Raw genomic sequence first — 12,772 nt, 5'->3', positions numbered from 1 at the left:
GCTGAATGTGATATATTAAAAATAATTTAATAAATTAAAAGTTTAATATACGGTAAATCACAAGTGTTGGTTGTGTTCATATTGTTGTCCGATCATAAAGATGTTTATGACTGAAAATATGAGCAAACATTTTGATCAACCCGTGAATTTGAAAATTTTGGACGCAGCTGATTGTTCGTATAAACTTCCTAGATCATTGTCACGTGTTGAGATATTTCAGACAATACCGGTGTCTGTCAAACTATTCATTAAATTCAACGATAAAAAATTTTAAGATACATGTATGAATTTTATGAAAAGTCGAAAGTGTATCCGATTTGCCAAACAGAAGGGGGGGGGGGGGGTAAAAACTAAAAATAGATTTCTAATACCAGCACATTAATTAAAGGAGAGATAGGTATATTACCCCCAATCACTCAATTCCAAACACATATTCAAATAAATCGACGATATCAATATCATATATCTATATTCAGTATATACTTTTTCTTATGTTTACTTTGGAAATCTGTGACGTTCAATTTTCTTTGAAAACACTTATTCGCATGATGACAAAAATATAAACGTCATCAAGCGCTTTGTGTACATCAATTATTGAAAGAATAAATGAAACTTTTAATTTTACAGACTGGTGTGTACTGATCAAAAATAATACTATTGTTAAATCATGTCTATTTGTTGATAAAAAAAACTTTTCTCGACAAAGTTTCTGGCACTATACTATTAGTCGTGGAAGCGTACTAAATAAATTGTTACAATAGCTGTTCCATATGTGTTTCATATCCCTGGTTAAGAGCGTTTATAATTGCTTTAAAGTGACGATACACAAATAATTAATACAAATAAACATCAATATATATATAAGCATCGATTGCTTATTTTTTGGATCATCTCAGTCCTAAAACATACCATGCAAGGCTGTGCAAATAAATTGAATACCGTGCGTTAGCGTTAGTCTCGGTGTGTTTCAGGACCGTCGACATCCAAAAATGAGTATTTAAACTTAATTGAAATAAAAAAATTCGCGGTGCATTTACTTGGTCCCAAAATTAACACACTTTCAACTTAATTTTTATAAAGTGCACAATTTCTAAAACCCTGGTTAACTTTTAAAAAATCAAACTTTTTTAATTTTCATATCAAAATACCAAACACAATATAAAAATACATTCATACTTCCCCTTCCCCTAGAAAACATTTGAGATCCGCGTGTAGATTAAGTAATTCTCTATAATAAATTTTATCATTATATATCAAGAGAAAGACAACTTCCTCGTTTCATAAAATCATGTTTTTCACAAAATAATACTTCTTGAAAACCTTTCATTATATTGTCAAAAGGGATTCATGTACTTGTCCTAAATAATAAATATCCTTGTATGTGTGTTTCATATTAAAAATAACCAAGCTTTAACATCATTTAACATCAGTATTTATGTGATTTTCAAGGAAATTCATTAAACTGAGCTTGGGAACATGTTGTCCCGTGTTTTAATGAAAATCGGGTTTAGGTAAGCTGTTTATAGAGTAATGCTATATAACAATTATTTCTAAAACTTATATGTATCATATTTATCTTCAGAAATTAAAGAATTTTAAAGAATGTTATCCGTCAGGTTTTTGTTATCTTTTAATAAACTACCTAATCTCTATTAATGAAACTGATTGAAGGAGATATATATATATATATATATATATATATATATATATATATATATATATATATATATATATATATATATATATATATATATATATATATATATATATATATATACCAAGTATGGTTCCCTCTATTTCTTACGGAAACTTATAGTTAATTCATAGCTCTATAGAAACAGCCAGACTGAAATCTACACGCCCCATTTAGGGATCGGTCGAAATCTACACCGGCTAAAACTGACAAGAAAATGACAGGACAGATATCGACACGCCCTGTTTATCGATTGGTCCAAACCTATAGCGACCTAGGAAAAATCCCGGACTGCACGAAATAATCATGACGATGTCAGACTTAAAGTCTCACAGGAGACGATTTGACTGTTTCTTTTAACTAACTTACTTACGTACATTAACAGTATTCAAGTGAATTTTACTTACTTTTCTTAATCAATTTATCAATTAGCTTAAAGAAAGATGTTAATATAAGCAATAAAATGCTTTCTTTGATGATCCATTCGGGTTATGACGGTAGTGATCACTGCAGAAAAAATTAACATAACCCGCTAACGCGGGTTATGTATTTTTTCTACAATGTCACTACCTTCATACCCCGAATGAATCACCAAAGAAAGCATTTCATTGTTTAAATATATATATATATATATATATATATATATATATATATATATATATATATATATATATATATATATATATATATATATATATATATATATAATATATATGGATTTTTTTTTAAATTTTACAGTTTATTTACACCAATGTTGAATCCGATGAAAGAGCGTTTGATCCTTTTCTGTGTGGTAATACAGTTCACTCCAGATACCATGGGTAATCTAAAACAGAGTAAAGCACAATTTTAACCATTAATCGTTAGATGGAGAGACGTGTTTCGTTTGCTTCCCTTTCGTTCTGATGAACAAAATCATATGCAGATCATTTACATTTTTGTTTGCTATCTTAAAGGTCATACTGTCCTTATTTTAGACTAACAACAATTCTGAAGTAATGAATCAACTAATTTCATTTTTATATGAACGATTTGTGTTTGAATTCAGGTGTACTGGTAAACTCTCCATGTACAAAAACGTCTGATTGGAATACCTACCACATCCTCTGTCCCACCAATCAAACTATTTATATTAAACGGCACGTGATTGAGGATGGTTTTAACAGACTGATGTTCCCATCCCTCGGGTGTAGCGCCAGTGATGCTGTTTACTGTGGTGTCGAACTACCAACTAACAACATCAATCTTAAAAACAACCACATTTTGGACTCAGCTGTTGATACATGCAATGGACGAAAGGAGTGTTCCCTGACCAAAAAATATTTTCTGGAGGCTGAAGCGGCTCTGAAGAAGTTTTGTAATGCCTCAAAACGACCCGAGTTACAGAATGCAACTTTTCGACAGAGTATTGACTATGAATGCGTTCAAGGTATGCACACTAAATATGATGAGTTTTAATGTACGGTACATGTACTAGTATATTCCAAGAAGTAGTTCTTCTGTTGTGTTCATACTATTGTGCCATTTTGTAGATTCTCAGATCATGGACATGTGTTTGACGGAAAATGAGACAAAAATTTTTAATCAACCTGTGTATTTGAGGGTTTTGGACGCCGACTGTACCTGTAACATTACTGGATCTGTTACTCGTGTTGAGATATTTCAGACAATGTCTGTCAAACTTCTGATTCAATCTAATGATATCAACATTTTTGGTAAAAAGAAAAATCTACGAATAGTAGACAGTATACTGTAGATTCCTAATTAAACGCCAGGAATTAATATTCGCATAAAATCGCGAGAAGCATCCTTAGCGGATTTTTAAAATCTCGCCATTATTTTCTGAGAGTTGAAAACTAAAAGACATAAGAAGGAAAGTTCCACGTTCGCGATTTTATATTCTTGCGATTTGATACAGTGTGATCGCGAAATTAAGTACTCGCGAAATATCAGGAATTTACAGTATATTAGCTGCTGGTCTGTACCTCCCAGTCAGAAAAAAATTCAGATGGACAACCTGGGATCTACAGTTCCGTACATGTTAAAAAGTTGCAATTTAAGGCGCACAAAAAATGCGCTGGTTTTGGACTGATTAACCATATTTTCACAAAATTCTGTACAAATATTTGATTCCAAAAAAGACATTCAGACATTTTACTATAGATATCGTCACTTTACTTGCCTCTGATATTTTTGAACTACCATCACCAGCCCCTGGTGAAGAAGTGTAGTTTGTTTACATGATCAAATAGCGATCTGCGCGTGAATTTAACATACATGTACTTCATTTTCCGAGATTGGTTAGCATGATTAAAGAAAGTCTGAGGCAAGTAAAGAAACGATGTTAGTTGTATATGCCTGAAAAATTTCGTGGTAATAATTTTTTACACAAAATTTGTGTGAATGTATGGAAACAAGATTAATCAGTCCAAAACTAGCGTATAGCGCAATTTTTCCTCTAAATTGCAACGTTTTAACACGTACGGAACTGTAGCTCACAGGTCGTCCATCACAACTATTTTCAGACAGGGAGAAACAGAACTGATTTACATGCTTAGTTTTAGGAAAATATTTCTTAGAAAATATTCAGACTCATATTTATGTAATTAAATTTATTTATTTTAAGAGCATCAAAACACGGACGTAAGTTTATATGGAGTTGATATTCCAGTTCAAGCAGACAACCTGATAATAACAACAGAAAATGGATCAAAATCAAGCGTGCCTATGATAAAAATCGTCAGTAAAGGTAGATGTCCTGAATAAATTTCAACGATTGAAACGATTTCAAAGCTTATTATATATTAGGAGACCATGTATATCACATACGATCTTAATAAAACAAATGAATAAATATCTGTAACTATCTATCAAACCTATATTACATTTCCTCTCAGGGAGCTTTTCAATTCAATGTCGCAATTGGACTTTGAGTTCAAGGTCTAAGCACAATATAGGATATAGTAGTCAAGCCTCAGATCTACAGTTCACAGGATCCTTATCTACACCATACGAGGTCAAGCCAAATGCAACCGTGCGGAATTTTATGGATTATCATAATGTGACAGACAAAGAAACAGGATATCCAGGTAGATTACCTAACATTGGTGTTTCCCTGTGGAACTTGGAATATAATATTGACTTCTTGTGTTCAGTCATATGGTTAGATACTAACGGGAGTCCTATTATCGATCGTTTATGTTTATTTCTACATTATTTTATTATCTTTTAATCTCATAGTAATTTTCTGTATTTTAAACATTGAATTGTTTGTATGATAAACTTAACCTATGGAGGCTGTTGCCTAACAAATTACACATCAGATCAACATTAAGTATTTGATGTTATTTTATAGCCATAGACTAAATTTTCTGTAAAAAAAAAATTACCTAAATATTTCCATTTTAAATTTCGAAGTTTTCTTCCCTTTTATCCAGGGCTCTATATCTCAAGGTTATCGATATAGTCTTTCTATATTTCAGTAAAATTCTGGATACAGGGCCTTACAGTGATCCTTATTTTCTTTGCTTTGTTGGTCGTTTTTCTGCTGCTGTTAAATATTATTCAACAAAAGTAAGCATAGCTCTTTTTTATCAAGTAGATTATTGAGATTAATAACATGTAGTTATATGTAATAAATCATTCTTCTGTGCATAATTGATCTTTATCATTCTGTGATATATTCATATGTATGTCCAGGGTGATAGGCAGAATAGTGAAAAGGTGAGCGTCACACGCGACACACAAACAACTGTAAAAAGACAATACTTTGTGTTTGCAGGAAGGAAAGATATTTGCTGCTGAAAATACTACAGAAACTTGATGACAGGTGCCCAGAATCAAACGATCAACATTGTAGAACAGAAATAAGTCCTTCCGAAGACGATAAGAACTATCAGGAAATTTCAAACCAGTTCCTCTGCCATCCAAATACAAAACAATATACTAATTCCGTGTACGAAACAGATTGTATGGTTATGGAAAACTCTGGAGTTGAACAAGATGACCCAGGATGTAATATGACGTCACTTGAAAGTAAAAGTAAAGGTTCTATGCTGGTAAATAACGACCCGAATGGAGTTTATGAGCTACAAAAGATTATCTGAATAATGTCGATTAATACATGTATGTCAAAACTTTTAATTAATTGACTGCATAGTGGAAACTATACATGGACTCTCACAGATTTTCAGAAATATGCAATCAAGAATTTGTTCTTACCATTGAAATGAATCTGTTTTCCAATAAATTGCCTTGACCTTAGTATTTCTTAAAACGTTCATGTAAAATAGCAATCTGCAATTGAGGTACTGTCTAAATTGGCAGAAAAATCAAAGTTATATTTTAGACCATGGTAATGTTGGAAATTAATACTATAATTTGTGTTTCTTGGGTTTCTCGTTTTTAGGCTTTTCCCCAAAAAAATATCTTTTCAACAACCTTGAAAAAGATATTACTGTATTTTAATATTATTATTGCAGATTTTAAAGTTGTTTTCATGTGTTTTGATTGCATTTTGGGGTGTACAAGCCACAAACCGAGTTTTCAAGGTGACAAAGTCTTGTCATGAGTTTACATTTACATTATCAAACAATTTCATTTACCAAGATAGTCTAAATGAGTTAACTGGTTCTTTTTGGATCAAAAGTTTTGCACCCTTCTATCGGGTGTAGTACTATTGTTTACTGTGATTTCATTAATATTCAAGGGTATCAATTTTCGTGGATAAAGTGAAAATCACAGTTTCAAGGAAACGTAAAATCGTGGCCAATGACCCTATCAATTCAAGATGTTAGAAATTGCACTTCAATGAACACTTAATTCATGGATCAACTTAATAACGAAATCCACGAAAATTGGTATTCAACGAATATTGATGAAACTACAGAAATAGTATTGGTCTGTGGTTCACAGTTTGAACCATTATAATGATGTTTGAATAAAGATACCATGAATCATTTCTTTGTTGTTCATTAGAAGAAGAGTTTAAACACGATCCATATCATCTTGTTGAGCGCTGTGTCTCTCTACACCACATTATTGTTTGGGCAGGGGCAGAGTGAAATCAAGCATTATTGCATTGTTGTTCGTCAGGAGGTCTCAAAGAAAACCATTGTTTGACTAATTTTATTCATGCTATAAACTACTAGAAATCAATCATGCCTAAAAGTAAATATTGCGGTTCTGGGCAGTAGAAATTCATCTTGTTTACAATAAAAGGTTTTTTAATCTCCCCTTTACAAATTATGTTGAGTTGTATTGTAGTAAATAAGAATCGCATTACATGCAACTAAGAATGCTTAAGCCAAGTTTTAATTAAAATTAGCCGAGTCGTTCTAAAGAAGAGCTCGAAAAAAAGAGACATTCGCTTTATGAGAGCTTAAAAAATATAGGAGTATTACAAATGTATTACATAAGGGACTTTTCAGCATCTATCTACGAAATTGTATCTCTGCCGAACGCCTCAACAAAGATTAAAGTTACAATATTACTAAATATTTTGTAGATTTGTGTACAGCTTCTATGAAACTTTACTCTGGAGGTAATAAACAGTGTTTGGTACTGCACTACATAAAACATCTGAATTTTCTGTTCAAAAATAGTTCCTGGTGTTGAATTATTTCCATGTGACACAAAATATAGTGTTTACCCTTTTTCCTCAATTGAGATCCATTCCTTTTCATAAAAAAAATTGCACGATTTCATACTCATTGTAAATTATATAAACTATAGAGAACTTTTTGACTGATCTTCATTTTATGAAATATTCAGGAAATGTTTTAATTACGTGACTGGCAGAATTTAATACTTGAAATGTGGTTCTGGTTGGAAAGATCATTCAGATACAAAATGTCCATGAAGGTTTAAGGTTATTAGGGAGATTCAGATGATTCAAATCGTCTCCAGTAAGTAGATTTTTGGTTTCTTTGTGTGGCATATCATATCATCATGGTGTCTAAAGATATAGTCTAAACTTGATAGATTTGTAAAACATACAAAGCGAGATTTAACACTTTATTTTCAATTTAAAAGTGAAGTTATTTTTCCAATATTCCTTTATTTACCCATTATTTTATATGCGCGTTACTGTCCAATAATCTAGTTAATAAAACCTATTTTATATTTGAGCTCCACTGGACTACTCTGTATAAGATTTCAACAAATAATTCACATTGCAAATGGCGTGCAATGAATTGTATCACCACTCGTAACCATATTGGATGAAAAAGCATTCCTGTAAACTAATATTTTGTTTTGTTGTGTCAAACGAACACTACATGTATATAAAGTCTTGATTATAGGATAAGTGTGTAGTAGGTACGACCATTTAGTCGAATATCATGATCAGCAATGGGATTAGTTGTATGAACAAAATATGTAAGAAGCAGCTTCCAAAGAACCAATCCGGCCATATGATAGACAACTTCTTAATGAGCTAATAATCACTTTTGTATTTCAATTGTCATTCTTATTTTTTTAACATACGGAAAAATATATGCTTTTAGGAAAAATACCCTTTTGTCGGAAATTCTCCAACGGATTTAGATTAAATGACTACCTGGATAACATTACGATAACATCACGATAGTTGTAAACAAAGTTCATTAGGATTCAAAATCAGTTCAGAATATATGTCCTTTGCACTCATATTCCACAAGCCTAAAGTTAAGTAAACTGCAAATTCTAAAAACGTTTGCTTTAACCTCATTGAATTTGATATTCAACAAGAGACGGTATGGCCTCAGCTTGCCAGTAGCCTGATAAAAGGTTTCAAGGATTTGTCTTAAGGTGTCAGTGTTCTGATTTGGAAGGTTCTACTTCCTACATATAGACAGCAAATAGAGTACAGTGCTTGCATTGTCGTATTTATTCAGTTGAGTACATTTATAGTATTTTGCAGGGTAGCGAACGGAGGTTTAAAGCAAAATTGAAACAATTACTGCTGTGAAGACTTCTATAGTTTTTGGCAGTGACAGGTGTTCGGGTAAATTGCGACATACTGAATTTAAGGAAGGCAGGAAAAACTGTAGGGGTCTGATTAGCAGAACGGTATGACAAGTCTGTGATAGTGTCTGTGTTTTGCATAGTGGGTGGAGGTATATTCATTTTCTCGCTTGTATGTCTATGAACGCATGCTAGATTTCGTATGTCATCATTAACTTACAGCCTTGTACCGTAAGGAAGGCCATTCTAGAACCTAAATAATGTCCCTGGTGCTGCTTTTGGTGTAGTAGTTGTTCGCCAAAAATCTTGCCTCTTTGTATTGGATACTTTCTAGCTTTTAGCTTATCAATATCGTTTGCTGTATAGGAATCCTAGACATGTAAATTATTCTAAAATATGGTGTTTCGACTTGATCGCTAGAGTAACTAGCTTTCTCTTTATGAAGTTGATTTTGTTGTGTTTCATTCTTTGTCACTGCAAAGAAGCGTGAAAGATTCCATATGGTTGTTCTATGAGACTTTTCTACAAGGTGACACCACACTATTCCAATAATTTTCTTTTTTCGAGATGTCCATCTGAAGTCAGTGTAAGTGTAAGTACGTGTAAGGTGTAGTTGGTATATCTTTCGTTTCCAAGTGATCCGCAATACCTCTCATTTAGATGGATTGAAGTAATCTGTAAATCGGTAAATTCTGTTTTGTTTTAAGGTATTTTTATTCCTCAAACTGTAGATCCATTTGTAAGATGATAAAGTTTTCATCGGAAATTATCATGTATAGAGCATGCTATCTTCTGCGAAAAAAAGTCTGGTGGATGATTTTACACTCTCCAGGGTCTTTTCTAGTTTAGCATAGTCTCTTTACTGCCTTGTTGGAATATATCGCGATAGGTAATTTCACCAATTTGTCAAAAGTGTGGAAGTCTAGGAAAATACGTATTGTTTTTTTTAGTACTGGTTGAAGGTTGTTACATCCGTTGTCCAATTGTTATCAGAAATACAACAACCGGACGTGCCACTCATCCTTAGTATTGTTTTTCACTTTAAAAAATTGTTTTCCTATAGGTTTGTATGTCACCTGTCAGAAGAGACACACTTTGGCAATTTTTTAAGATATAGAGCCCTAGACGGATACAACACTGCCATCTTTGCACTGACATTATTATTATTATATGACACGATGTGAAATGATGCTTACTTTGTCTTTTAGAATGAATTAGCAGACATATCAGTAGTAAATGAAGGAGCCCAACAGGTTTCTTGAGACATTGTAATTTTCAAAGAACAATGAACTAGACGTACAAATTAGACGGATTGTGGTCAATTTTATACTGACATTATGAAGAACGTGGCACCCTTTAAGAAGCATGCAGAAAACCCTCCATGTTGACAATTATGTGATAAAAAGTCGTTTCTAAATCGTTTGCATTCTAATCTTTCAATTTCAGATACATATATAACTGACATTGTCCTCATGATTTTTGGACCATGACCATGGGACAGTTTCAAAATTGTACAGACGTATGTCAGGTAATTATCAATCACTTCCTTTTACCATATAGATGTCCTTACACATGTCTTTGGTATCATGTTATTTTCCAAAAGGAAGATTAGAGTTTTCATTGTGTTAATTTTGATTACACCTAGAGAACCAAATTTTCCTCATGTTTTGTACTTGAGATAAGGATTTTTACAGTAAAACAGTACAATGTACATGTTAATCAGCATATCTGTGCTTGTTGAAAGATACCATAAACAGGGAAATATTCGCCTTCGTTTTATTTTCGCCCCTTTCGCCCTCGTTGTAAGCAGGCAAATTTAAGACTGAGCGAATTCGGATGACTCAAATTTTATCTGTAAAAACACAATTCTGTTTGGGCGAATTCAAGATGGGACGAAACTGTTTGCAAGTGTAGAAGGGCGAAAAATACACGGAGCAAAAATAATCCTGTATACTGAAGAAATCAAGAACTAAATGATGGCGATATTATTCTAAGTATTCTAAGTATTCTGATTTTAAATCAACAACAGGACATCATGGTGTTGAAAGTGTCGGTGGGAGCTATGGCCGTCCTGTGTGTGTTTATCATTGGCTCTCTCCTTTGGTTAGTCCGATTGGCGCGGTAAGTAGCCACCACCCCCTACGGTTATTTAGAACCAAGTACAAGGTATACATTTATACTAATTCTATCATATGCATCAGTTTTGCCAGTTTGTGGTGTCAGTGTGTAGTTTCCTTGAGACGGATTAGCATGTGAAACACAAAAATAGATTCATCAATTTTCAAGATTTTTATAACGGTTTTAGTTGTTACAGGAATTGGATCAAGTTGATGTTTTAACTCTTGTTGTAACATAAGCATGCTGAAGGACTTAAAAAATCTATATTTCGTCGATGTCCTTGGATAGAGGAGGCTCCATATCGTGCCCACGTCGATTTGTCACATGACAGTTGTTTTGATAGAATCATATGATACACAACTGTGATAATAAATTCCCAAGGGCGTGTATGATAAACTTAATTCCGTGCTGGTTCCATGTAGAAAATTTCACAGGAAACTCCATTGCAAAAATACATTTACATCCTTGAAGTTCTACAAAAATATTCTGTATCTGTTCATTTAATCGATATTGATTTCATAATTCCGGGAACAAAGGTGACAGATCGAGTCAACAATAAATATAAAATAGCCGGGTCTCTTACTACCGGACTGACCACACTGATGTATTAAACTCTCTCTCTCTCTCTCTCTCTCTCTCTCTCTCTCTCTCTCTCTCTCTCTCTCTCTCTCTCTCTCTCTCTCTCTCTCTCTCTCCATATATAGGTATAGGAGGACGAGTGTTCGATTTCTTTTTGGCGTTAAGACTATTATATTCTGCGTTATATAAAATGCTAGACTTTTTTGGAAAATTTGAAAATAACGATGTTTCACAGAAATAAGACACGCATACATTTTACAAATATATTCCGTCAAATGTTTTAAATAGTAGTAGGTGTTTTTGCATGTTCTTGTTGAAATAAAAGCCAACCAGTATATGCACATTTCATTTCATTAACATTCTTTAACTTTTTTAAAACTAACCCTTAATTGCTTTAAAGATTGCACAGTAATACGTAAGTATTACTTTAATACGTCGTTTTGTCTATAAGAAGTTTGGTTTTTATATCTGTTGACAGGAAAAAGATCAGAGATCTAGAGAGCCTTATTACCCCTTTGTACCTAACACTTTTGGATGACCACGATGGTTTAACAGAGAGTAGTAAAGAAAAAGAAGACAAAGATCCATCGGCGAATCTCACAACCAATCCATTGTATGCAGCTGATAAATTAGATCAGCCTAATCAGAACGAGGTCACCAATGACGTCACAAAATCACGTGGAACGAGGAAGATGTGTAAATCAGACAGTGAATTGTCAATAACTAAGAAATTAGTTCTAATGAAGCTCCAAGCAGACTTCAAGGATAAATATATATACGAAAAATGTCGCCTTCCGTTTGAAAACTATACAGAGTAAATATAGCTGTTTGCCTGGTATATCAGCATGTATAAATATGACCATAGCTGTGAGTTATGATAATCATAATTCATACGAAGAGTAGAATTTTTTTTATTAATTTTTTTCTTCTCAAACATATTTGCTTTTGTTTACGTTTGGTGCAAATGGTGACCAAGTTATCTTACATTCTGGATATTCTATAAACGTAACATTGCTGCGCACGTTCTGGTTAAGTGATCGCTTTGTCATGCGAGTTTTTCTTTGGATATTTTACGACTGACGTAGTAACTAACTTTGCCTCTGAAATTCATTTCAGCATCAGTTCCATTGAATGTGGTTTGTTTTACAGATATATTTTTTTTAAAATGGCGATTCTCGACGGGTCATACAGTGCGTGGATTTAACATACATGTACTTCACCATCTGGAGTTGATGAGGATATTTTAGAGAAAATCTGAGTCAAATAAAGAGATAAATTCATAGTAAAACGCCTTTAAAAAATTGGCATCAAATGATATTGCGGAATATTTTTTTTTGAAATTAGATAAGTATGATGCATGTATAATGACCAAACTAGCGTGCGAAAATTGCAGTTTTAACCCTGATTTTCCTGTAGAGCTACATTTTTACATCTATA

The 12,772-nt window shown here is 33.0% G+C and overlaps 2 protein-coding genes across 2 annotated transcripts; both read left to right on the top strand.

The window, feature by feature from the left end:
• Positions 1-3,229: 3,229 nt before the first annotated feature.
• LOC105336230 (uncharacterized) lies at positions 3,230-6,503 on the top strand. Its single transcript, XM_034482068.2, has 5 exons — positions 3,230-3,408; positions 4,320-4,442; positions 4,591-4,782; positions 5,176-5,266; positions 5,475-6,503. The coding sequence occupies exons 1-5, from the start codon at positions 3,237-3,239 to the stop codon at positions 5,797-5,799; spliced, it is 903 nt and encodes a 300-aa protein (XP_034337959.2). The 5' UTR covers positions 3,230-3,236; the 3' UTR covers positions 5,800-6,503.
• An 869-nt stretch (positions 6,504-7,372) lies between these two features.
• LOC105336231 (uncharacterized) lies at positions 7,373-12,364 on the top strand. The gene is made up of 4 exons (XM_011440458.4): positions 7,373-7,599; positions 10,085-10,166; positions 10,668-10,759; positions 11,814-12,364. The coding sequence occupies exons 2-4, from the start codon at positions 10,125-10,127 to the stop codon at positions 12,151-12,153; spliced, it is 474 nt and encodes a 157-aa protein (XP_011438760.3). The 5' UTR covers positions 7,373-7,599; positions 10,085-10,124; the 3' UTR covers positions 12,154-12,364.
• The last annotated feature ends 408 nt before the right edge of the window (positions 12,365-12,772 follow it).

The sequence above is a fragment of the Magallana gigas genome, chromosome 3 (genome assembly GCF_963853765.1).
Source record: "Magallana gigas chromosome 3, xbMagGiga1.1, whole genome shotgun sequence".
NCBI lineage: Eukaryota > Metazoa > Mollusca > Bivalvia > Ostreida > Ostreidae > Magallana > Magallana gigas.
The sequence above is the reverse complement of the archived record's forward strand: the minus strand, read 5'-3'. Positions and strand labels throughout refer to the sequence as shown.